This window comes from Capra hircus, chromosome 28 (assembly GCF_001704415.2).
Source record: "Capra hircus breed San Clemente chromosome 28, ASM170441v1, whole genome shotgun sequence".
Taxonomy (NCBI): Eukaryota; Metazoa; Chordata; class Mammalia; order Artiodactyla; family Bovidae; genus Capra; species Capra hircus.
The window spans coordinates 35,870,168-35,897,328 of record NC_030835.1 but is presented as its reverse complement, the minus strand read 5'-3'; the positions used below and the strand labels follow the sequence as shown (position 1 = coordinate 35,897,328).

Below are 27,161 nucleotides of genomic sequence, written 5' to 3'. Positions count from 1 at the left end.
CATCCCACAGGCAGGAATTGCCTGCTTGTGTGGTTGACAGGACAAATGATGTTTACATATATCAAGTGATGAGAATGTGAGCTTTAGAAGGACTCTTTTTTGCGGGGGATTGGGGGGGGGTGTCACACTGCTCTAGTTTTGTATTTTCTCTTAAATAAATGTCAGAGTATATAATCTATGCATTTTATAATTTTTAGATCTAAAAATTGAGATATGATCAACATATATTAGTGTTAGATGTATAGCATAATGACTTGATATCAGTATGTATTGTGGAATGCTCATCACAGTAAGTCTGGTTAACATCCATCACCACATTTGTTTCTGTTTTTAGATTCCAAGTGTAAGTGAGATCATATGGTATTTGCCTTCTGTTTGACTTATTTCACTTAGCATGTTGCCCTTAAGGTCCACCCATGCTGTTTCAAATGGCAGGATTTCCTCTTTTTGTGGCAGAATAATATTCCATTATATATATAGTATATCACACTTTTTTTAATCCATTCATTCACTAAACACATAGATTGTTTCTGTGTCTTTTTCTATTATAAATAATGCTGAAAAAAATCCATTTTTTAATTGCTATCTTCTTTAAGGCTTTTCATCATATGAGAGCAGCATTAGTCTCTTGCCATGTGAGAGTGCCCTGTGTGATTGCTTGCCACCCCAGCCCTCAGTCCTGGAGCTCCTCCCAGTCCTTCTTCCATGCTGTCCATGAATACTTATATGTGTGTCCCTTCCTTCTTTTCCTGTTCCTGCCACTGTAGTTCAGGAACTACTAAAACATTCTCCCCTTTCTAGGGTTCTCTTAAAAATACTACTTTGGTGGGAATTCCCTGGTGGTCCAGTGGTTAGGACTTGGCACTTTCGGTGCAAAGGGCCCAGGTTCAGTCCCTGGTTGGGGAACTAAGATCCCGCAAGCCGTGTGTCTCACTTCCTCTGCAGAAAAATACTACTTGGAATGTTACTCTGAAGCTTCAGAATTCGTGTCATTCCCCCACCTCCACCCTTGCCACAGTTGCCTGGAAGGTTAAATCCAAACTCCATAGCGTGGATTCCTAGCGCTCTGTGGCTTGGCCTCTACTATCTTGCACAAACATTGCTCTGGGAAATCGGTTCTCATTCAGCTTTAAATCATTCAGCTAATATTTACCCATGTTTTGTTCTCTGCTTTGTACTTTCTGGACTTAGAGGATCTAGCTAATAAGAGAGGCGTGCCCGTGTAGAGCCTCAGCGCAGTGAGATGTGCACAAGCATGTAGAGGCAGCTGTCGTCCAGTGTGGGGGGAGATGCTGCGACAAGGCACGAGCAGGATGCTGTGGACTGCTTAGGAGGGACACTGAACCCAAAGGTAGAGGTGACCAGGGACAGCCTCCCAGAAGGGACGGGTTAGGGGGACCTCAGAGCTCAACAGGAGTTAGCCAGGCTAACGTTTGGGGTTGGGTACAGTACTGGTATTCTCTACCAGAGGAGGAGTGTCTGCATCTAGCTGTGGCCTGGTATTCTGGTAGGTGCTAAAGAAAAGATTGTCAGATGAGTGGATGTAAAGGGCCAAGGATGAGCGAGATGATGGAGAACAGAACGAATTGAGATGTTCAAGATGGGCTGAGTTCTTCAGGACTGGCAGAAGATGAAGCTGGGAGACAACTGGTTCAGGACATTGTCCAGCATGAACAGGAATCAGTACAACATTTGGAGAGCAATAGGGAGCTTACAGTGAATCTTCCCATGGAGGCAGTTTGATCAGGTTTGTGTTTTGGAAAGGCCCCCCTGGCTACTGTGTGGAAGATGCATTGGGGACCAGGGTGATCCTGGGCTGTGGAGACCAGTTAGATGCTTGAACTATGAAAGTAGAAGCAGACTAGAGCAAAATAGTGAGGCAGTGTAATTATTAGGGCTAAGTAACTAATTGAACGCGAAGACTGGATGGAGAGTCAAGAGTGATACTTAGATTTCAGATTTGGGCAATGAGTGACATAAGTTGAGATGGAGGAAACAGATATGTAATTCACCTTCCATCCCAGGATCATCACAGTGTTGTCCCTTTGCTGGATCTGTCAGCTTCTTCAAAGTCTCTCTTCAGCGCTCCAGTTTGTGATGATCACTCTGTCCTCAAAATTCCTAGCCTTGTCTGTGTTATTGTCTCATTCAGCACTGGCACAGGCTTTCTCTTGGAGCTGACCTCTCTCTGTGTATCTCCATCTACCTTGCTGCTGCTGCTGCTAAGTCGCTTCAGTCATGTCCGACTCTGTGCGACCCCATAGACGGCAGCCCACCAGGCTCCCCCATCCCTGGGATTCTCCAGGCAAGAACACTGGAGTGGGTTGCCATTTCCTTCTCCAGTACATGAAAGTGAAAAGTGAAAGTGAAGTCGCTCAGTTGTGCCCGACTCTTAGCGACCCCATGGGCTGCAGCCTACCAGGCTCCTCCATCCGTGAGATTTTCCAGGCAAGAGTACTGGAGTGCGTTGCCATTGCCTTCTCTGTCATCTTCTCATTCAGCACTTGGCACAGGCTTTCTCTTGGAGCTGACCTTTCTCTGTGTATTTCCATCTACCTTATGATATGGCAAAGTCCTTGGGAGCACGGTGTATGTCTTGTACCTCACAGTGTGCCCACCTCTAAGACGATTTCTGACTTGCCTTTGTTACAGACTCTTCACATATCTGGGTAGTGATGGTGCTACATGAGAACTTTAAAAGCTCATCAGATATGAGGTTTAGCTTTTCTTACTGTCCTGGAAATCTTTGGTTCTAAGATGTTATCTTTTAGGAAAGAAGAAAAGGAAAAAAAAATGAAGTCTTACTCTGTCTCTCTACTGAACATTCAAATCCTAGTGAGGATCATTTTATAATTATAGAAATATTGAATCACTATACTGTGTACCAGGAACTAAAATTATAGGTTGATTATGCTTAAAAAAAAACCAAACTCATAGGTAAAGGGATCAAATTTGAAGTTACCAGTGGCAGGGGCTAACAGGAGGGAAAATTGGAGGAAGGAAATTCCTCTTAAGATGTATAATTACTAGGGATTTAATATACAATGTGATAAATATCATTGACACGTGTATAATATGTATGACAGATTTTAGAAAATCTGTCTTCTTCCAGTCAGGAGTTCTCATCACAAGAAAAAAAATTTTTTTCTTTTTTATTTTATACCTATATGAGATGATGGATATCAGTTCACTCACTCAGTTGTGTTCAACTCTTTGTGACCCCATGACTACAGCACGCCAGGCCTCCCTGTCCATCACCAGCTCCTGGAGTTTACTCACACTCTTGTCCATCAAGTCGGTGATGCCATCCAACCATCTCATCCTCTCTTGCCCCCTTCTCCTCCCACCTTCAATCTTTCCCAGTATCGGGGTCTTTTCAAATGAGTCAGTTCTTCACACCAGGTGGCCAAAGCGTTGGAGTTTCAGCATCAGTCCTTCCAATGAATATTCAGGACAGATCTCCTTCAAGATGGACTGGTTGGATCTCCTTGCAGTCCAAGGGACTCTCAAGACTCTTCTCTAACACCACAGTTCAAAAACATCAGTTCTTCAGCGCTCAGCTTTCATTATAATCCAACTCTCACAGCCATACATGACTACTGGAAAAACCACAGCTTTGACTAAATGGACCTTTGTTCGCAAAGTAATGTCTCTGCTTTTTAATATGCTATCTAGGTTGGTCATAACTTTTCCTCCAAGGAGCAAGTGTTTTTTAGTTTCATGGCTGCAGTCACCATCTGCAGTGACTTTGGAGCCCAAAAAAATAAAGTCTGTTACTGTTTCCACTGTGTCCCCATCTATTTGCCATAAAGTGATGGGACCAGATGCCCTGATCTTTGTTTTCTGAATGTTGAGCTTTAAGCCAACTTTTTCACTCTCTTCTTTCACTTTCATCAAGAAGCTCTTTGTTCTTCTTCGCTTTCTGCCATAAGGGTGGTGGCATCTGCATATCTGAGGTTATTGATTTTTCTCCCGCAATCTTGATTCCAGCTTGTGCTTCTTCCAGTCCAGCGTTTCTCATGATGTACTCTGCATAGAAGTTAAATAAGCAGGGTGACAATATACAGCCTTGACATACTCCTTTCCTGATTTGGAACCAGTCTGTTGTTCCATATCCAGTTCTAATCTCAGGAGGCAGGTAAGGCGGCTTGGTATTCCCATCTCTTTCAGAATTTTCCAGTTTGTTGTGATTCACATGGTTACAGGTTTTGGCATAGTCAATAAAGCAGAAGTAGATGTTTTTCTGGAACTCTTGCTTTTTTGGTGATCCAGCATATTTTGGCAATTTGATCTCTGGTTCCTCTGCCTTTTTTAAATCCAGCGTGAACATCTGGAAGTTCACAGTTCACGTACTGTTGAAGCCTGGCTTGGAGAATTTTGAGCATTACTTTGCTCGCGTATGAGATGAGTGCAGTTGTGCGGTAGTTTGAGTATTCTTTGGCATTGCCTTCTTTGTGATTGGAATGAAAGCTGTCCTTTTCCAGTCCTGTGGCTACTGCTGATTTTTCCAAATTTGCTGGCATATTGAGTGCAGCACTTTCACAGCATCATCTTTCAGGATTTGAAATAGCTCAACTAGAATTCCATCACCTCCACTAGCTTTGTTTGTAGTGATGCTACCTAAGGCCCACTTGACTTCGCGTTCTAGGATGTCTGGCTTTAGATGAATGATCACACCATCATGATTATCGTGGTCGTGAAGATCTTTTTTGTACAGTTCTTCTGTGTATTCTTGCCACCTCTTCTTAATATCGTCTGCTTCTGTTAGGTCCATACCATTTCTGTCCTTTATTGAGCCCATCTTTGCATGAAATGTTCCCTTGGTATCTCTAGTTTTCTTGAAGAGATCTCTAGTCTTTCACATTCCTTTTTTTCCCTCTATTTATTTGCCTTGATCACTGAGGAAGGCTTTTTTAAATCTCTCCTTGCTATTCTTTGGAACTCTGCATCCAAATGGGTATATCTTTCCTTTTCCCCCTTGCCTTTTGCATCTCTTCTTTTCTCAGCTATTTGTAAGGCCTCCTCAGACAACCATTTTGCCCTTTTGTATTTCTTTTTCTTGGGATCGTCTTGATCACTGCTTCCTGTACAGTGTCATGAAGCTCCATCCATAGTTCTTCAGGCACTCTATCAGATCTAATCCCTTGAATCTATTCACCACTTCCACTGTATAATCGTAAGGGATTTGATTTAGGTCATAGCTGAATGGTCTAGTGGTTTTCCCTACTTTCTTCAATTTAAGTCTGAATTTGGCCATAAGGAGTTCATGATCTGAGCCACAGTCAGCTCTCGGTCTCATTATTGCTGACTAATAGAGCTTCTCCATCTTTGGCTGCAAAGAATATAATCAATCTGATTTCGGTATTGACTGTCTGGTGATGTCCTTGTGTTAGAGTCTTCTCTTGTGTTGTTAGAAGAGGGTGTTTGCTATGACCAGTGCGTTCTCTTGGCAAAACTCTGTTAGCCTTTGCCTGTTTCATTTTGTACTCCAAGGCCAGATTTGCCTATTAGTCCAGGTATCTCTTGGCTTCCTACTTTTGCATTCCAGTCCCCTATAATGAAGAGGACATCTTTTTTGGGTGTTAATTCTAGAAGTTCTTGTAAGTCTTCATAGAACTGTTCAACCTCAGCTTCTTCAGCGTTACAGTCGGGGCATAGACTTGGATTACCGTGATGTTGAATGGTTTGCCTTGGAAATGAACAGAGATCATTCTGTTGTTTTTTGAGATTGCACCCAAAGTACTGCATTTCAGTCTCTTGTTAACTCTGAGGGCTACTGCATTTCTTCTAAGGGATTCTTGCCCACAGTTGTACATATAATGGTATTCTGAGTTAAATTCACCCATTCCGGTCCATTTTAGTTCACTGATTCCTAAAATGTTGATGTTCCCTCTTGCCATCTCCTGTTTGACAACTTCAGTTTCCCTTGATTCATGGACCTAACGTTCCAGGTTCCTATGCAGTATTGCTCTTTACAGCATCGGACCTTGCTTCCATCATCAGTCACACCCATAACTGGATGTTGTTTTTGCTTTGGCTCCGTCTCTTCACACTTTCTGGAGTTATTTCTCCACTGATCTCCAGTGGCATATGGGCACCTACCGACCTGGGGAGTTCATCTTTCAGTATCCTATCTTTTTGCTTTTTCATACTGATAGAGATATGTTAAATTTATTGTAGTAATCATTTCACTTGTACACTTTATGCTGTACACCTGAAATTTTTGTAGCACTGTATGTCAATTATACTTCAATAAAACTGGAAGGAAGAAAATTTTTAAATAAAAGTTCAAAACCTATAAGATTTCTATCTTTTCCTCTCTCCTTGAAGTGAAGTGGAGTCATTCAGTCTTGTCTGACTCTTTGCAACCCCATGGACTGTAGCCTACCAGGTTCCTCCGCCCATGGGATTTTCCAGGCAAGAGTACTGGAGTGGGTTGCTATTTCCCTCTCTCCTCACCTCAAGCATTTTCCAAAGATTTAATTCATGCTGGCACTGTGCCAGGGCCTTGAAACATAAGGGAAGAATAAGACATAGTTTTTTAGTTTTTTTCTGCCAACCAGCTGAGTAAGTGACCTATTGTATCATCTCTCTGTTCACATTTAATTCCAGACTCAGGGCAAAGGAGGGAAGAAAGTCATCCAGACTGATGAGTGGAGGAATGGCCCTGTTGAAGAACGCCTTGAGTACGCGCTTGTGAAGGTGAGTGTGGGCCGGAGGCTGGTTGCTGGTCCTGGTGGCTGATGGCACGGCTGGAGGAGAGGTGCTGGCAGCAGCTGACAAAGGAGATTCCCTGGGCTACTCCTGAGTGATTTTGCCCTCCATCCTACCCTATGTCTAGTACATCAGGCAGTATCTGGAGATATGTTTGGTTGTTCTGACTGGAGTGGGGGGGTTTACTGGCATCCAGTGACCAGGGAAGCTGGTAAACATGCTGCAGTGCACAGGAGAGGCCTGCGCCACAAAGAGTTAGTCAGTGCGAACTGTCAGTAGTGCCAGAGGCGGAAAGTGCTGTTCCAGACCATGGGGCTGTCTCTTGATCAACAAATGAGCTCTGGCTCTTCTGCTGTAGTTAGACTTTTAGTCCAAGAGATAGGTAATCTCTTGGCTTCGGTTTCCTCATTTGTGAGTCTGGAAATTTCAGGTTTTTTGTTTTGTTTTGTTTGTCTCTAGAATTTAACTTTTAATTTCTTGGAACTTTTGAGATTCACTTACTTCAGGTTGTAGAACTAGTCATCCACCTCTTTGGATCCTTGAACTGGGGACACTGGAGGATTAGGGCTTGATCAGTGACGGCTAGGTCCTCCCTGCACCCAGCCCTGTCGGTGGGAAAACAGTGATTTCACAGGAGATATTTGTTTACATGTAATCTGTTAAACCACTAGGATGAAAAGTGTATTTTATTATGAATTTAAACTTATTAGTACTCCTTCTGTCACTAATTTTTCACTTTATATCAATAAAATGCTTTATGTCAATAAAGCCATCTAGGCACTTTACACTTTACACATTTAATCCTCAAAATAACCATGTGAGGTTGGTATTATATGATTATTAAATGAGGAAACTGATGCTTAATAAGTTGTCTAAATTAGTGATAAGAGCCAGGATTTAAACATATGCAGTCTGATTCCAAAACCCACACTCTGTAACTATTTATTTGTTGTTTGATGTTTGAACTTAAGCCAATTTATCCTGTGAATTTTCCCTAATTTTTTGGTTTTCTGTAGGGCATTGAAAAATATATTATTGAAGATACTGAGGAAGCCAGGTTAAACCAGGAACAGTATCCCCGACCTCTGAATATAATTGAAGGGCCGCTGATGAATGGCATGAAAATTGTTGGTGACCTTTTTGGAGCTGGAAAAATGTTTCTACCTCAGGTTGGCAAATGGTGGGGGAAAAGTTTCACAATTGAAGGAAAGAGCCTTTATCTTTTAATAAATAGTAAACTTGAGTCTGTTTCTCTGGTTTTAATTTTGATGAGAGCCCAGGGGCATTGAGGTGTGATTCTGTTCATTCTCTGTCTGAATTCACTTTTAGGCATAGTCTGAAAAGTCCATCTAGGGTGTGTGGACATTAGAGGTCATCTGGACGTTCCCAGCATTAGTCTTCATGTTCTGGGCTTCTGTACCATCTCTTACCCCAGCAGAAGTCTCTCCCCCAACCCCCCAAATAAAAATAAAACCCAAGATTAGTGTAAAGTCAATCATGTTAAGATTTGATTTGACCAGCCAGTGTTCATCTTTAAGGATGAATATTTTGAAAAGATCATTACCATTTTAAATAACGATATACATTAAATAATATGTTTCAAGTAAAACCAGTAGTCTTACTCTTATTTTGATTTACAGCAGCTACTGACCACATTGATTAACATTGGTACTTTTTGAGACTTCTGGGTTCAGGTCTGTGAGGCATACAAAAAACAAAAAATCCCTGTTCTTTTTTTTTTTTCTTTAACTTTTTAAAATCGAAGTATAATTGATTTTTAAAATTTATTCTATATTTAATTATTCATTGTCCATTCCCCGTTTTCCTTCATAGCATTTATCTTTTCTTATAGATTTACTGTTTTATAATTCACATGCAATAAAATGTGCATGTTTAAAGGATACAGTTTGATAAGCTTTAACATGCCTGTGTCTGTGAAACCATCACCACACTAGGGAACATTCAGTTGTACTGCATTAGTCTCCCCAAGTCGGGGACAGTTTCACAGCCTTTTTTTTCATGACGTCAACTTATTGGTTTAACTTCTTACGTTTGAGTAAACTTTAGACTTACAAGTTGCAGATGCAGTTTAAGTGATCATGTATCCCCCTCAACTTCTTCCCCTAATGTTAACCTTTTCACTTGATCATAGTGTAGTTATCAGAACCAGGAAATTAATATTGATATAATCATGTTAACTAATGACCTTATTCACATTTCACCAGTGTTTCTGCTACTCTTCTCTTCTCTTTGTGTTCCACAATCCCACTTTGCTTTTATCTTGAACAGTTCCTGAGTTTTTCCTTATGACCTTGACTTTTGAAGAGTATTGTACAGTTTGGCAAATGATAGGCTTTCTCTCAGTTTGAATTTTCCTGATGTTTTCTGATTTTTGGCAAGAATAACACAGAGTAATGCTGTGCCCTTCTCATATCAGGAAGCCCATCATGTTGCTATGTCTCATTTCTGGTGAGGTTAACTTTGATCATTTTGTTAAGAGTGTCTACTATGTTTCTCCACTGTAAATTTTTTTGTAGGGAGAAACATTGAGACGAGGAACATTGAGACTGTACAAACACCCTGTTTTCTCATCCTGCTTCTTAGGAATTTTAGTATACATTCGTGAATTTTATGAAAGTCCCTGTTCTTTTTTGTCTGTTTAACAAATTTGACATGTTATGTTTGTAAATTTAGGGTGTACTGTGATACATATTTTAATATGATTGCCATTGAAATAATATTTATCACACTATATCATTATAGTACATTATTGTCTGTTCATTATACTGTATGTTAGATCCCTGTGGCTTATTTACTTGTTACAAGTTTGTACCCTTAAATATCATCAGTCTTACCCTCCCATCAGTATCCCATGGCAACCACAGTTTCACTCTGTTTTGTTTTGTTTTTTCTTTCCAGTTTGACTTCTTTTAGGTTCTGCATATAAGTGAGACCATCCAATACTTGTCTTTCTCTTTCTGATTTATCTTGCTTAGTATAATGTCCTCAAGACCCATCTGTGTTTTTGCACATGGCCGGGCACCCTCTCTTACCGTGGCTGAACGGTACTCCATTCTGTATATATACCGCATCATTTTTATCCATTCATCTGTTGATGGGCTTTTGGGTTGTTCCATGTCTTGGCTGTTATAATGCTGTGATACCCTATTGAAATCCTATTTTCATTTCCTGTAGGTTTGTACTGAGAAGTGGAATTGCTTGATCATGTGGTCGACCTATTTTTAATTTTTCTAAGAACCTCCATATTGTTTTCCATTCCCACCAGCAGTGTGTAACTACTTTTCACCACATCCTCACCAGCGCCTGTTGGTTTTTGTTTTCTTGAGGGTGACCATTCTGACATATGAAAGTGAAAGTCACTCAGTTATGTCTGACTCTTTGTGACCCCATGGACTATACAGTCCATGGAATTCTCCAGGCCAGCATACTGGAGTGGGTAGCCTATCCCTTCTACAGCAGATCTTCCCGGCCCAGGAATTGAACTGGGGTCTCCTGCATTGCAGGTGGATTCTTTACCAACTGAACTATCAGGGAAGCCCTGAGCTATCATGTGTGAAGTGGTATTTTAGTGTGATTTGTACTTGTTATCTCCGTGACACTTAGTGTTGTTGAGCATCTTTTCATGTGCCTGTTGGCCATTTTGATATCCTTTTTGGAAAAATACCTTTTTAGTTCTCCTGCCCATTTTCTTAATCAGATTATTTGGGGTTTTGTTATAAAGTTGCATTAGTTCTTTATATTTTAGATATTAATCCCTTATCCAACTTATGTTTACAAAATTTTTCTCTAATTCTATAGACTTTAAGGCTCTTTTTCCTTTTGCATAAGCCTTAATTATAAGTGAATTGTGACACTGGGGATTGAGAAGAGAAGGCTGAGAAGGGGCTTTTGGAGGAGAAGCTTGACACTTGGAGGATGTGCAGAACTTTAGGAAATGATAGAGGGCCTTCTAGGTGGAGAAAAAATAACATGCAGACTTTCAGAGGACAGAGACTGCAGCAGTTGATTTCCAGCCTTGTTTTTCTTCTTCTGTACCTGACTGATTAATTTTCCTCATGGTGAACTCATTCCTCACCCACCCACTGTCAAAAATGGACTCAAGGGTGGCTGACCTGAGGTCAAAATTTGCATAATTTGTGCTAAAATTTCACAGGCAACCATGTGTAACCATCCAGGTGTTTTGGTAAAGATGCCTGACTCTGTGTATTTTACCCAGGTTATAAAGTCAGCTCGGGTCATGAAGAAGGCCGTGGGTCACCTTATTCCCTTCATGGAAAAAGAGAGAGAAGAAACCAAAGTGCTTACTGGCAAAATAGAAGATGAGGCAAGTCATTTGGTTGGGGCCTGTGGACCTTGTGAGGAATTGGCTCTGGATACTCTTACTGGGCTGGAGGGTAGGGACCTAAGCCATTGGGCTTGACTATGTCATTGACAATGAAGCAGAGAAGTGAAACAACTGTTTTACAAAGTATCAGAATACCCTGGGATTTTCTATAGAACGTGGCTTTATTAAATTTTTAATAAAAACATTATTTTCTAAACAAAGCCATGAGTTCAAGACAAAACCAGTTCTCTCATTCATCTACCAACTATTTACAGAGCTCTTACCACTTGCCAGGTAGTGCGCTCGACTCTGTAGCTAAAAAAGATCAGTCCATGCCCTTGAGATACTGTTTGGTTTTGGAAGACCTCCTTCCTGAATATTGTCTGTGTGCTGGCCATGTTCTTGGCACCACTGCTGGATTTAGCTCCCTTCCTGTTGGCTGTGCCACCGCAGTAAATCATGAAGCTTTTGACCTGTTTAGCTCCCTGTGCTTGGTCAGCTTTGGCCCCTAAGATTCTGAATTCTTAAATCTATCTGTGTTTGTGAATGGCTCTGATATAGTGTTCATAAAAATCCCACTTGCCTTGCATGTCTTTTTCTTTTCTTTCCTTTTTTGAGGGAGGAGATGGTGGTGGAACAACAGTGTTGAAGAAGATAGTCTGAGCCCTCCTGCCCTGGGCTGTTGTGGTCCTTCCCATTCTGATGGGACACAGGCAGTTCACCAGAGCCTCCCTCTCCCTTTACTGCTGACATTTACTAGACATTTATCAGATAGGTTTGGGGGTTACAAATATGATCTTCAGTGATGGGACTGTTTTATATTTGAACTTAAACTGTTTTTGAGATGATGGAACACATGATCTGGGTTGAAGCCCCCTCAGTGAACCACCTGGGGGGTTGCTGCGGCTTACAGCCTTCTTCGCACAGAGCACAAGGCTTGGGTTCTGGGTCCATCTTTGAGGGTTGCCTTGGTTGCATTGAATTGCTTTCTGTTCCAACACCTGTCTGGCTCCAGAGAACCAGGTGACCCTAGCAATGCTGAGCTGTTTGACTTCCTCTCCAGGACCCTTACCAAGGCACCATCGTGCTGGCTACTGTTAAAGGTGATGTACACGACATAGGCAAGAACATAGTTGGAGTGGTTCTTGGCTGCAATAATTTCAGGTAAATTTGGACCCACCTTTCTTACTGAGCCCCTTTCTTGTTTAAAGTAAAAGCATTAACAGGTGATGCATCTTTGGGTGGGGAGGGCAGGGTAGAGCTGTGGATGATAGAGGTGGTTTTTCTTTTTCTTCACATGTTTTTGAATTTTCTGCATTGAACATACCTTTTCAAATGAAGTAATTTAGTAATTATTTAATGGTGTATATTCAGTAAGGACAAAAAGAATAGAAAACAGTATTCAAGCAGGGTCAAACAACCCAGAGGCTTCTGGGGAACTGACTTCAGGCCAGAGGCTCAAACACTGGACCCCACCCCATGGCCGTATTTCCTTTTTACTCTCAATAAGCTGCCAGATTTTAAAGCCAAGATCTTATTAAGACCTTGGCTAAATTCTTTTTCCTTTGCTTACAAGAGAACCATGCATGCCTCTTAGTATTGATGAAGCTACTTTTTGAATGCTGTATACAAGTAAAATCCCTTTCTTATATCTCTCATTATAGTTGAATAATTATTTAGCACCAGTTTATTTCTGTGTGAGAGCTCATGACCCACAGTAAGAGCATGTTTTGCTCAGATTTCAACATATTCTTTGTAATGAAAAGCCTGATAAAACTAATGTCTTCTCTGGCCCATATCCAGCCAATGGCCCTTTTGAGGCGTGAACTTCTTTCCATGTGCTGTTTTCACTGTAGAGAGGAGAAGCAACTGCAGCTGGGCCCCCTTGGGGTTGGGATTAGAGAGTTCCCACTGTCAGATAACCATTGCCCTCTAAGCACCCTCCCTGCTTTCAAACTCTTCATCCATGTCTGCGTTCAAGGCCAGTTAAATGCAGCTAAGGAAGGCTGGCGATGAAGGAGCGTTGGCAGAGTGGCACCGTCTTCCTCTGACTGTCTTCACAGGCCCTTTTGTCTGCCTGCCTTATCACTATCAAAAGACGGAGCATTTTCTCCTAGTCCTGGAAATAAGGAATATTGTTCTTGGAATACATTTATTATTTTTTAAAGATAAATATACCAGAAAGACAATGGCGGTTGTTACAGTAAGATTTTTACCTATAGAATAAGTATTTGGATGAGGAATAAATATTTGATAAGGTGTTGGCTTCCTCAAATCTCTTGACATTTCTACTGTTGTCTCAGCTTTTCAAATCCTATGCTGTTGATTTCCATTTGCATTCATCTCAATTAGTTCAGATTCATTTCAGCTAATAAATGTTTATAGGTCATCTGCTATATACCATGAATTGTATCAGAGACACCCAGATGATTTAGTTGACTTTTCTCCATTCAGGAACTTTACTGTTCGTCAGGCTAAAAAGCCAGGTACATATTCAACGGTGATAATAGGACAAAAACTATTGAAAAAAGGCAATTTGTAAGCAAGCTCCCTAAGGCAGTTCTTGAGATATCATTGTCTGTGTTTATCCTTTTGTATTATGAAAAATGGATAAGTAGCTGAGAGAATCATACCAGTAATTTTTCTTCCTCCAGTAAAGGCATTTTAAGAGGCCAGGGAGAACTGTGGCATTTCTCCAGGGTGCTACTGGAGCCCGATGTCATCAGTGAAGGTGACTTATTAAACCCTAATGCTTTCCTCCAGCACACCCATCTCCTCTGGCTTGTACACTGGAAGATCGCTTATTTTTTGCTGGCTTCCCAGGTGACATAGTGGTAAAGAATCTGCCTGCCAGTACAGGAGACACAGAGACCTGGCTTCAGTCCCTGGGTCAGGAAGATCTCCTGGTGTAGGAAATGGCAACCCACTCTAGTATTCTTGCTTACAGAATTCCATCAACAGAGGAGCCTGGTGGGCTACCGCCCATGGGGTTGCAAAGAGTCAGACATGACTGAGCACTCACATCATAATGGCAGCTGGAGAAACATCTTCTGATGGCACTTTATTCTTTTTGTAAAAAATAAGTGAATGTGCAATACCTTTTTTCTTTGGGCTCAAACACCCCTTTGGGTCTTGTGTCTCATAGTACATGGACTCTCGACACTGATGGGTTTAATGTTATGATGTCAGGTAGTAGACAGATGCCCCTGAGATAGGCCTTGTGCAGCGAAATGTATACTTTGACTGTGTATCTGTGCTGCAGGCTAATGCCTGGGTGAATCACCCAGCTAGTTGAGTGAGTCTAGCAAACCATCTAGTACCAGATGCTAATACAGCTTTTTCATTCCCGGCTCTTTGTCACGGGTCAGTAAATCTCATGAAATGCTAAGAGTTCTTTGTGGGGAAAAAAGAAGTAAAAAGGACTCAAAGTGATAGTTCTGTCTAGACAGAAAAAGCACATTTTTTTATTGGGATGATGCAGTAGAATTTGCAGATTTGAGAATTTGAATAGATCTGGGGATATGTCCACCTTAAGTATTAGAGTTTACTAATACCTAACATTTATTACCACTTCACAATTTATATAGTGCTGCTTTTATATAACTGATTTTTCCTTTTTTTCCCCTTTGTATTCTTTTCCTGATTTCTTTCTTTCTTTTTCTTTTTTTCTTGTCCTTCATTCTTTTTTTCTTTTTATGGTTTTGATCCTGCTTTGCCTGCCTCAGTTATTGTACTTCTCATCTTACACAGCTAGCAAGTGGCAGGCCATCCCCAGGGCTTCTGAGTCCAAAAGTCAGGATTCTGTATTGTGGCAGTTTAGCTTTCAATATTTATTCCAGTTTTAAGCAACTTTAACTGTAATGTCTAATATTAATATTTCAGTTTAATTCCTCTTTAGAAATAATTTAGAGTATTTAAACATATTTTGATCAGATATTTGATTACATTAAACTTGAGTTTAGAATACTCTAATAATTATTATGTAAAAACACAAATGTAGACTTTTCCCATTTAACATAATGCACCCTGTTTAATTGGATAAGAAAAAATAGGATGTAATAAAATTTTAAATTAAATATCATACATCTAGTACTTTTAAAAATATGGATCTGGTGAAACAGATAATGAGACGTATTTTCGTGTTAATCAGTGGTTCTTAATATAAATGTCTGCTGCTAAGTCGCTTCAGTCGTGTCCGACTCTGCGACCCCATAGACAGCAGCCCACCAGGCTCCGCAGTCCCTGGGATTCTCCAGGCAAGAACACTGGAGTCGGTTGCCATTTCCTTCTCCAGTGCATGAAAGTGAAAACTGAAAGTGAAGTCGCTCAGTCATGTCCGACTCTTTGCAACCCCGTGGACTGCAGCCTACCACGCTCCTCCATCCCAAATGTCTAGGATGGGTAAATAATACATGGTTAAGAAGGGAACACTTTAAAACTGTATAATGCTAGAGTTTTCAGCTAAGTGAGGAAAAGGAGTGTATTTAAGTCAAGGGCACACTAATCTAATCTTTCCTAGCACCTCACAGGTTCTCTTGATAATTATTTGGATGCTTTTAACTGTTGTTTGTGTGTGCTTTGGGAGCTTAATTGAAATAGAATTGACATACAACATTGTGTAAGCTTAAGGTGTAAAACGTTGATTTGATTTGCAGTATGATCACCACATAGTGTTAGCTAACCCATCACATAATTACCATTTCTTATTTGTGGTGAGAACATTTAAAATATACTTTCTTAACCTCTCGTAGCATGCAGTGTTGTTAACTCTGTTCAGAGTGCTGTGTATTAGATCCTAGAACTTAGTCATCTTCCAGCTGGAACTTTGTACCCTTGACCAACATCTCCCCATTTTCCCCACCCTACAGCCCCTAGAAACACCTCTTCTACTCTGTTTCTGTGCATTCAGCTTTTTAGACTCCCCATGTAAGCCTGTCATACAGTATTTTTCTTTCACTGTATGTCTTATCTCAGCATAATGCCTTCAGGGTCCATCCATTGTTTCAGTGGAAAGATTTCTTTCTTTCTTATGGCTTCTTAATGGTTTCATTATATGCATATATCACATCTTTATCCATTTATCTGTTGACATGCAGCTTAACCACAGGTTGGAAATCTTGGTTGGGACTGCAAACTGATACAGTATTCCCATCTAGTGGTGGTATGTGTGAATTGCAGGATCAGAAGACACTGCCACCTTCAACTTCACTAAACTGATGTGAGGCACCCTAAGAAAAATTAGTTTTATTTTACTTTTTAATTCTTTCTGGAGAGTAAAATGGGCTTTATCTATTACAAGATTTATTTTCAAAATTTTATATATCCTTAAATAGTTTTGGATGCCTTTGCTAAGGCATTTGGTGCAGCTTACATTCTGTCTGAATTAGAAGCCCAAATTAAATGCTTGTGTTTACAGCTCTGTTATAATCACTTTAGAATGATGATTGTAAAATTTTAAAATTTCCATAGCATTCATTTTTATTTTCTTTAATCTCTCATGCGGCAAAATAAAAGAATGTGTATAAGAAGAGGCTTACAGACATGGGGTATAGCTCAGAGTGCAGAAGGGAAATCAAGAGAGAGCCAAGGGAGGAGCAGAGGTATGCAGGAGAAGCAGGGAGTTGTAGTAAAGGGGAGGGAAACTGGGGAGGGGTGGTGGGAAGGATGGGGCGGGCAGGGGTGGGGTTGATCAGGCTTCGGATCCTTTCCTTCAGCCAGTGTTCCCCAGGGCCAGTTGTTCATGGTTCTAGACCTTCACTGTGCTGGTCTCTACTGGATGGCCCTCTTCTTTCCTTCACCTGGCTAATACTTGCTCAAGATTCAGGCGATAGTACACTCCTGGAATCCTTCTAAAACTGTTGTCCAGCTATGATGGCCTCTCACAGCACACTGTAAAGGCCTCCTGCCTGGCACTTACCACACTGTATTCTAATTCAGAACTTTCCAGCAGTTTCTTAACTCACATGTGCCCAGAAACACATCCCCTTCTTTCTCCAGGGTGTGACTGAGGACAGCCCCAGTCCTAGATTGGTTGACCCTGGTGGCAAGTAGCCTCCTTCCTGTATCCCAGGGCCATAAGTACTATTTTCTCTGCATGGAAGACATTATAAAGTGCTCCTCTAAGCAGTGATATCTTTGACTGTTTCCCAGCAAAACTTGTTAAAGCAGCCTAATAAGTTGGAAGTTGAACTCGTCATACTCTAGGCCCCTAGTTCATTGTTTCCAGACCTCTTCTTAACCTCCCTAACGGCTGGTCATCTCTCTTGCTGATTGCTCCTTCTCTGTGTGACCTCCCTAAAGGGGACTACTTCAGGCCTTAACCCTGGGACCTCTTCTCTGCCCTCACTGCTTCTCAGACTTCAGTGCACCTTCTGACCACCTGGGGATCTTGATAAGTCAGATCTGATGAAAACAGGTCTGGACAGACAGGCTTAGATCATCTCATTCAGTCTCATGAATTTTTTTTTCTATTCCCCTCCCCTGTCATCTCCTCTCCCCTTCCCCTCCTCTTCCCACTCTTCCCTCAACCCCTTCTCTCCAACCCCTACCCACTTTTGGCAATTCATTTTTCTAAATATTTTACACATGGTCTCAGGACTTCTTAATGCCATGTAATATGCCAACAAGTCCCAGGTTTTATCTCCAGCTTGGATCGCTCACCTGGGCTGCAGGCTTACAGATCCAGATGACTACCTGAGAGCTCCATTTAGATTTCTTTAAAAAAAACTTAATATTTTGAAATTTTAAATAATCACCATTAAGATGCCCTCTTCTCCTTCTCTGAGCTCACTCTCTACAGCTTTCTCCTTCCTCCATTTCTATCTGACCACAAGGTCTTCTTACTTTTCCTCCAGCAAAGCAAGCAGGCACATGATGTTCCTGAAAGATAGAGTGCCTGAAACAAGAAAAAGGATTGAGAGCTAGATGATTCTTGCCATCACAGTGATGAGTTGTAATTCTTAAAATACAACATACAATGTTGAAAGCGTCAGCTTTGAAATCCATACATCTTTGTCTTGATGTAAAAGCAATATGCTCTTTCACTTAGTGTTATAGGCTGTATTTAGTCATAGTTCAACAAATCCAGTTACCGAACTGTGTGCAGTATGCTAAAGAGAAAGAAAGGGGCCACCTCACCCCCGTTATAACATGCAGTGCCCCATCATCAACCTCTGTGGCGTGTTTTCTAGTGGATTAGTGCTAACAGACCTGAAGAGAGTCATCATTGATTTGAAATTGTCCACTTTCTGAGGATTCTCTTTGTGCTAGTTTTTTGTTTTTTTTCAAGAAATTTAAGTACTATGATAACAAGCTAAGAAATCCAACTTAAATATAAACAGGTATATAATGAGAAGCAACGTTCCTTCCTGCCCTTGGTGTTCAACACCCACTGTTAACAGCTGCTATGATGTCAGGTAGTGGTTCTTAAGCATTTTTTTTTAACTTATAATCATTTTGTCTGTTTAGTTATTTAGGAATTGTTGACATGAGGAAACAAAAGAAAATGTGCACTGTAATTTTTAAAACATCTTTACAACCAGTGCTCATGATGAAATTACATTGTCAAAATGATGGACCTCCTTGGTGCTCTCTAACTCTAGGATAGAGGAGTAGTTTATAGAACATTTTCCAAGGCTAGAATCCCGTTTTCTCTGAGATCCAGGAAGCCGTCTCCTTCCTGAGTCGCAGCTCCGTGGAGTCGCTCTGTCCGAGGGCGCGCTCCAGGCTTCCTCCGCCCAGTCCCACTCTCCTCGCGTGCCCACCGCGGTCTGCTCTCCCTTTGCGTCTTGCTCGTCTCTCGTGGTAGCTGTCCTTTCATTCCTTCCCCCTCTCCTTTGGCTAATGGGAGATTGCCTTCTCACCAGCTTTTCATGTCCAGGAACTGATCTCTTCTCCTTATCCTGCTTGTTGGCTCCCATGTAGGGTATACTGTACAGTAGATACTTACGGATTGAACTTCTCTAACGTCTTTCTTGGCCTCCATGGCTGAGAAGACGAGTTTTCGTGCCAGACCCTGGTTCAGATCCCAGCTCCACTACTAGATAGTTGTCTGGCTGGGCAAGATGCTTAACTTCCGGGCACATGATTTTCTGGACCCTTCCTTATTAAAAATGTAAAAATCATGTTTTCAAAAATTTTAAAAAAGAGTATTCTTTGGTAAAACCTACCTCCAAATAAAATTTAAAATAGGAATCAAACATAAAAATATTTATATTGTTTAATGCAATAATCCCATTTATAACAGTCCATCTAATGTATATATTTGGATAAATACATGAAATAAATATATGAAAACAATCCCCCCAGCCCCGAAAAAAAGACACAGGCCCCCATGATCGTGCTTCCACGTACAGTTCCTGTGAGGGTTAAACAAGATTGTTTATATAGAAGGCTTAGCATAGTGGAAATATCCCAGGTGTCCATTGACAGATGAATGGATAAACATCTGGCACATTCATACAATGAAATATTATTCAGCCTTAAAAAGGAATGAAGTTCTGACTTAGGCTCCAGTGGGGGAGGAACCCTAAAGATGTTAGGCTAAGTGAAATTAGCCAGACCCAGAAGGACAAATGATGTATGATTCCACTTGTAGAAATATCCAGACAAGGCAAATTCGTAGAGATAGAAGGCAGAGTAAAGGTTACTTGTTGCTGAGGGATTATAAAGTTTCTGTTTGGGGCAATGAAAGAGTTTTGAAATTAAATAGTAGTGATGGTTACACAACATTGCGACTAACTAGGGACCCTCAACTACACACTTAAAAATGGTTAAAATGGCACGCTATGTATTATATATGTTTTACCAGAGCTTAGAAAAGAATGTCCTCTACCAAAGGCTACCTTAAACAGGTGAATTAGACGCTCTGTGGATTGTGGCAGCGAAGGTCCTTAAAAAAGCTTAGTGTAGCCCCTGCCCACGGTCAGTTCCTAATCAATGGCAGACATCACTGAGTCGGTTGTCAGTGTTCGGTGAGCTTTTCAGTGTGATTCCAGTTTACTCGAGAGCAGTGTTCAATGGTTAAATAAAAATGTTCCTTTAGCTTTTTTGATAATTAATGGGATCTCGTTCATTATCTCATGTCTCGTTTTTGTCCCCCAGAGTTATTGATTTAGGAGTCATGACTCCATGTGACAAGATTCTGAAGGCTGCTCTAGACCACAAAGCAGGTACTATGCAACTGGGTTCCTGGGCATTTCAGTAAATTGTGTTCTCCCAGTGTCTGTCGGCGAAGGGTGATGCCCCCGCCCATGGAGGTTACTGGGACCTGCAGACACTCAACTGACAGCTCCTGCCTAGAGGGTTCTGTCATTGCCATTTATGAAGGGGACTAAAGAGGTGAATAGGTAACCGTGAAACTCCTTTATAGTTCTGAGGAAGGGGTATGGGGACAGGCTTCTTAGAACAACTTGTATTAGATTTTGTTTTTCTCTGTGTGTGTTTGTTCTTATATTTCTTCTGACACTGTGACATATCCCATCTGGGAAATCATGAACTAACAGTTCCGTGGCTTTTCCTAAAAGGTGGCAAGCAGATTATTGCAACTTGAAGTTGCAAATCATATTTACTACCAAAAGCAAGCAATAAATTGAAAACCCCCAGGCAGAAAAGAAGTCTCAAAATTATTCATAGAAACTGGGAATTTATCTTCTGGCTTGTGGTGTTTATTACAGAGTTTTTAAAATGGGTCTTCATACTTTTTCTCTTTTTTCGCATCCTCCTTTTCATTGTTCTTTTTTTCCTTTTTTTAAATAATAGATATAATTGGCCTGTCAGGACTCATCACTCCTTCCCTGGATGAAATGATTTTTGTCGCTAAGGAAATGGAGAGACTAGCTATAAAGATCCCATTGTTGATCGGAGGAGCTACCACTTCCAGGTGAGTCATGCTAATGAGCTTCATGCCTCACTGAAATTTTCACAGATGCTAGTGTTTAAAAACAGTGATAAAACCTGAGGTTTTTCCTACACATAGCACCTTGGCTCCTTATTTTATAAATACACTAACTTTCCAGTCTTTGTGCCACAAGAGCCAGAATAATTTGGGGGCCTGCTGCAGGAAACTCCTCCATCAGTGCCACCCCCACACCTGTTTTTGGATTCCTTTGGCCTGTAATCATCTTCCCCTTAATCCTCTCACCTCCTGTTCAGTTCCTGAGACTTCTAATGAGCACCTGAGTGAAGATGTGTGTTTTAGCACAAAGGCATTGCTTGAATTTTAGCCCACTCTCTGTCTTGAAGCAGGTGTCTGAGTAATTACAAGCTCTGTTGAAGAAACTCTGACCTTGTGATAGTCGATATAGAAAGCTGACTGAGAGAAAATGAATCAGAGGAGCACTTTGGGAAGTTGTTTCTGAAAAGGAGAGCTTTGGGAACCTTTGGGTCAAATAATTTAAAGAAAAGAAAGTTCAGGTTTGGTCACAGGATCATTATTTATTTTGTCAGCTATCTCCTGGGGTCATGATCATAATGCTAGCTGGTGAGAGGCATGTTAATCAGAGGTAGTAGACTTCTTATGATGCATCCCTTATGCCCATATAGCTCACTTTGGCAGGGAGCAGTGCCCAGGTGGAGCATTGGTCCTGGTGGTCGCACAAGCATGCGGTTTGTTTCTGATACGAAAGACAGTAGATGGCCGGGCCAAAGCTATTCAGAGTTCCTTTCACACTGGAAACAACTGTATGTTAAGCCACTTGTAGTAGTTAGGAATCTCCAAACAGGATGTATGTCTGTACATGGGGCACGGGGGGAGGGAGACAGAGAGAAATTGATTTTAAGGAACCGTCTCATGTGATTCTGGAAGCAAGAATGACTGAAATCTGCAGAGAAGGTGGGCATGCTGGAGGCCTGGCAAGAGTTGCTGTTGAATCTTGAGTCCAGAGGCAGTCTGGAGGAAGAAGGCCTTCTTCCTCTGGGAACCCCAGTCTTTTCTCTTTGTTGTTGTTGCTCACTTGCTCAGTCATATCTGATTCTTTGTGACCCCATGGACTGCAGCACACCAGGCTTCCCTGTCCATTACCATCTCCCGGAGCTTGCGCAAACTCATGTCTATTGAGTCGGTGATGCCATCCAACCATCTCATTCTCTGTCGTCCCCTTCTCCTCCTGCCTTCAATCTTTCCCAGCATCAGGCTCGTTACCAATGAGTTGGCTCTTCGCATCAGGTGACCAACATACTGGAGCTTCAGTCCTTCCAATGAATATTCAGGACTGATTTCCTTTGGGATTGACTCTTTTGATCTCCTTGCAGTCCAAGGGACTCTAAAGAGCCGCCTTCAATACCACAGTTGGAAAGCATCGATTCTTTGGTGCTCAGCCTTTATGGTCCAACTCTCACATCCATACATCACTATTGGAAAAACCATAGCTTTGACTGTGCACACTTTTGTCGGCAAAGTAATGTCTCTGCTTTTTAATATGCTGTCTAAGTTGGTCATAATTTTTCTTCCGAGGAGCAACCATCTTTTAATTTCATGGCCACAGTCACTGTCTGCAGTGATTTGGGAGCCCAAGAAAATAAAGTCTTTGACTGTTTCTATTGTTTCCCCGTCTATTTGCCATGAAGTGATGGGACCAGATGCCCTGATCTTAGTTTTTTTGAATGTTGAGTTTTAAGCTAGCTTTTTCACTCTCCTCTTTCACCTTCATCAAGAGGCTCTTTAGTTCCTCTTCGCTTTCTTCCATAAGGGTACATATCTGAGGTTTTCGATATTTCTCCTGGCGATGTTGATTCCACCTTGTACTTCATCCAGTCCAGCATTTTGCATGATGTACTCTGCATATAAGTTAAATAAAGAGGGTGACAATATACAGCCTTCTCTTAAGGTCTTCAGTTGATTAGATGAGGCCTACCCATATTCTGGAGGGCAATCTGCTTTACTCAGAGCCTACTGATATAAGTGTTAATCACATCTGAAAAATATCCTCACAGAAACATCTAGATTGTTGTTTGCTCAAAAACTGGGTACCATGGCCTTGCCAAATTGGCACATAAAATTGACCATCCTCCCACTTTTAATCTGAATAGCACATTTTCATGAGTGGTTACAGTGTTCTATCTCCTCTAATTGCTTCTCATACTTGGAGAACTCAGTAGTGTGGCTGTTATTGCTCACGTCAGAAAACTGGCTTTGTTTTTCCATGAAGAACTTAACCTGCTAGGATTATGTGACAGATTGTTCTCCAGGAATATGACTATCTGTCAATATCTGGGATTTCAGTGAGCATAGTTTGGGTAATTGAATGATTATAGTGGGAATATTCATTAGCTTAGTAAAGAGAATGGTAAGAGAATCTACCCATTATTGTCAACATGAAGACCTTTTAAAATCAGAGTTGTAAAATAGGAATAAAGAAATATTTAAATGAGCAGATGTAATAAGATGCATTATGAGTTGTGTGAATGTGATGCTAGTTTCCAAATAAGAAAGATTTTATGGGGACTACACTTGGAAGTTCAGTATCAGGAAACCACATCCTGCTGCTTGTTCAAGCTGGAGCATCGCTGTTGCTTAGTCTCTGAGTTGTGTGCAGCTCTTTCGTCACCCCATGGACTGTAGCCTGCCAGGCCTCTCTGTCTGTGGGATTTCCCAGGCAAGAATACTGCAGTGGGCTGCCGTTTTCTTCTCCAGGTGTTTTTCCTGACCCAGGGATCGAACTCGCGTCTCCTGTATCTCCTGCATTGGCAGGCAGGTTCTTTGCCACTGAGCCACCAGAAAAGCCCAAGTTGGAACATTACCAATAGTTAATTGTATTATATCTCTCACCAAGTAAGAGCCACAGATTAAATAATGATCGGAAGTAACATGATGAGCCTCTCAAGATGTATCATTGGCAACATTAGCCATAAATGACTCTTAACAGTTATAACCTGGTATACCAAGTAATCAATTAGATCAGTAATGACCAACAGTCCTCATGCTCTTATAGAATATCTGTTCTCTTCATCTGGAAAACTGAAGGTTCCTCCCAGGAGACAGACATCAGGTTCCCATGATCTCCCAGGTCTCTTTAACTCCAATATTCTGTTTTTCGATGAGTTTTTCTGGTTCTCTTCTCTTCCTTGCCTGTTACAGTTTCTGAAAAATTATTTAGAAAATAAAAGCCAGTAGTCGTGCTTCCAGGTAACCATGTCTTTCTCCAGTTTTGCCTGCATTTCAGCTTTGTATAAGTGGATTCCATCAATACTATTTATACTTAATCTACGGTGTATATTCTTCTGTGTCCCGCTCAACATTATGTCTTTAAGCCCCAACTCATTGTTACAGTAGTCAGGGTTTTTTTTGTTTTGTTTTGTTTTCCACTTTGTGGTAAAATATTGAATTGTATAATGCCCTCTGGTTTATTTATCCCTGTTACTGTTGTGGGCATTTGGGGTTTTTCCAGTTTGGGGCTGTTAACGTGGAGTGCTGCTATAAATGTGTATCTTCCCTGAAGCAGACTTGCTGGGTCACAGAAGACACGTATGGTCGTCTGCATTCCATGGACAGAGGAGCCTAGTGTACTACAGTTCACAGGGTCACAAAAGTCAGACACAGCTTAGTGACTATATGGCAACAACATCTGCGTCAGATGTTTATTGCAGGGTCTTCTTCCAAAGTGACTGTACTAATTTATACTCCCACCAGCAATTATGAGGTTTCTAGTTATTCTACACCTTTTTCGTGTTTGCCATTTACTATGTGTGCAGTAGTATCTTAATAAGATCTTCATTTATATTTCCCTGCTGACTAATGATGTTCAGTACATTTTCATATGGATATTGACAGTTTGGATATACTTTTTGAATTTTTTCTTTTTAAACGAGTTATTTCACCATTTTTCTTACTAATTTGTATGCATTCTTTATTCACATTGGATGCAGCTCTTTCTCAGAAAGTGTTAGTCTCTCAGTGATGTCTGACTCTCTGCAACCCCATGGACTGTAGCCCACCAGGCTCCTCTGTCCACGGAATTCTCCAGGCAAGAATGTTGGAGTGGGTAGCCATTCCCTTTTCTAAGGGTTCTTCCTGACCCAGGGATCAAATCCTAGTCTCCTGCATTGCAGGCAGATTCTTTACTGTCTGAGCCACCAGGGAAGCCCCACCCAAGATATATATATATGGCAACAGATTCTTCCAATATGGCTTACATTTTATTTTCTTAGCGGTATTTTGGGTAACAGAAGTTCTTCATGTTCATGAAGTCTGATTTATGGATCTCTTCCTTTATGGTTAGTGCTTTTTGCATCTGTGTAAGAAGGCATCTACTCCAGGAGAGTCAGCTTTGCTAGAACGCATTCAGGAGTTTGAATGTCTCAGAAGCCATCTGAGAACCCTTATCATCACCTCCTACAGACCTGTCGAGGGAGGGCTTAGCAGTGGCCCAGTTCTTTACTAACTCCTTTTTGAGCAGATGGAGGCTCAGGACTTCCAAGTTCTCGTGAAAGCAGATTTCTGAAGGGAATAGCAGCATGGCTTTTCCAGACTTCAGGGGCCTGCAGTAGGTAGCATGAGAGAATTAGAACTGTTCCCCCAGACACTCGAAATGAGGCTTGAGGATGGATCCTTGGAGAAGCTGAAAGGGTTATACAGATTTGGGATCATTTGTGGGTAGAAATGTGCTTGGAGTGGCCCTTTTAAACCTGCAGCAATAAGAGAATAGAAAACTGAACAGTTTCCTGTCTGTAATACAGATGATTTTGTATCACAAACTAGAAATGACTTTAATAGAAATCTGGCCCTTTTAGCTACAGAACTTCTCAAGGGCAAAAGTCTGGCAGTTAGCTCTCAATTTTTTAACTGGTTTAAAGCCAATAGCTGCAAAATGTCTTTTTCAATTATCTTTTGTGTAATTTAACTTGGAGAATTCAACAGGAAGTCACATTGCTCAAAGCGGGAGGTAATTTTCTGAGTTTTGTTTTGTTTTTTAAAATTGCTCCAAAGTATGGTACTGAATCACATAACTGATAAGATTTTCCTCTGTATAGGATTTCATGGAATGAATTTTATATGCTAATCTCACTCCTGATTCTATCTTAATTTTCCTGAAATTTATTTTCCATTTTCTTTCATTTTTCTCATCACATTTTAAGTTTTGGTCATGCTGCATTTATGTAAAACACTAATTCTGGGATAGGATAGGACATGAAATAGATTTTTGGAGTATGTGTTCTTTTTCAGAATGTGAAAGAGTTTCTTATGCCCTCTTAGATCAGCTCCAGCCTGCAGCTGGTGGTGACTTTGTGCCAGCAGTCCCACAGGCTCAGGGAAGACCTCCGTGTTAGACACCTAACCACTTAGCACAGATGAGGCCTAATCCACACTGGTAGCAAGGTGGGAGACCTTGGGCTAGGGCTGACACTGCCATAGTTAGTCGGTCACTATGAGGTAACTGATTAAATCCTAGATGTTGACTAGGGATTTAGCAGAGATGCATTTGAGATTCAGCCTCAGCCTCTACCCCTTTGCTCTGGGTATGTAGGAAGGAGAGGAGAGATTCCAGTGTTTTGTATTTTTTCAGACTTCAGAAAGAAGTATTCTTCCGCCTGGAGAAGTTTGCATAAATGGAAGCTTAGGGAAAAAGTGGAATCAATGTCAAACCAGAAGCACTCTTTTTTTTAAAATTAGTTGATTTATTTTAATTGGAGGCTAATTACTTTACAATATTGTGGTGGTTTTTGCCATACATTGACCTGGATCAGCCATGGGTGTACACGTGTCCCCCATCCTGAACCCCCCTCCCACCTTCCTCCCCACCCCATCCCTCAGGGTTGTCCCAGTGCACCGGCTTTGAGTGCCCTGTTTCATGCCTTGAACTTGGACTGGGATCTGTTTCACATATGGTAATATACATGTTTCAGTGCTATTTTCTCAAAGCATCCCACCCTCACCTTCTCCCACAGAGTCCAAAAGTCTGTTCTTTACATCTGTGTCTCTTTTGCTGTCTCTTACATAGGGTCATCATTACCATCTTTCTAAATTCCATATATATGTGTTTATATACTGTATTAGTGTTTTTCTTTCTGGCTTACTTCACTTTGTATAATCAGCTCCAGTTTCATCTACCTCATTAGAACTGATTCAAATGTGTTCTTTTTAATAGCTGAGTAATACTCCATTGTG

At 41.1% G+C, this 27,161-nt stretch overlaps 1 protein-coding gene across 5 annotated transcripts in view; it reads left to right on the top strand.

Annotated features, from left to right (window-relative positions):
- Positions 1–27,161, top strand: part of MTR (5-methyltetrahydrofolate-homocysteine methyltransferase) — a 125,872-nt gene that overhangs the window by 74,783 nt on the left and 23,928 nt on the right. For all 5 annotated transcript variants that reach the window (XM_018042441.1, XM_018042444.1, XM_018042442.1 and 2 more), the window contains 6 exons: positions 6,613–6,702; positions 7,731–7,883; positions 10,952–11,059; positions 12,123–12,223; positions 20,162–20,229; positions 20,819–20,939. In XM_018042441.1, coding sequence (XP_017897930.1) covers positions 6,613–6,702; positions 7,731–7,883; positions 10,952–11,059; positions 12,123–12,223; positions 20,162–20,229; positions 20,819–20,939 — 641 coding nt within the window. The remainder of the gene's footprint in view (positions 1–6,612; positions 6,703–7,730; positions 7,884–10,951; positions 11,060–12,122; positions 12,224–20,161; positions 20,230–20,818; positions 20,940–27,161) is intronic.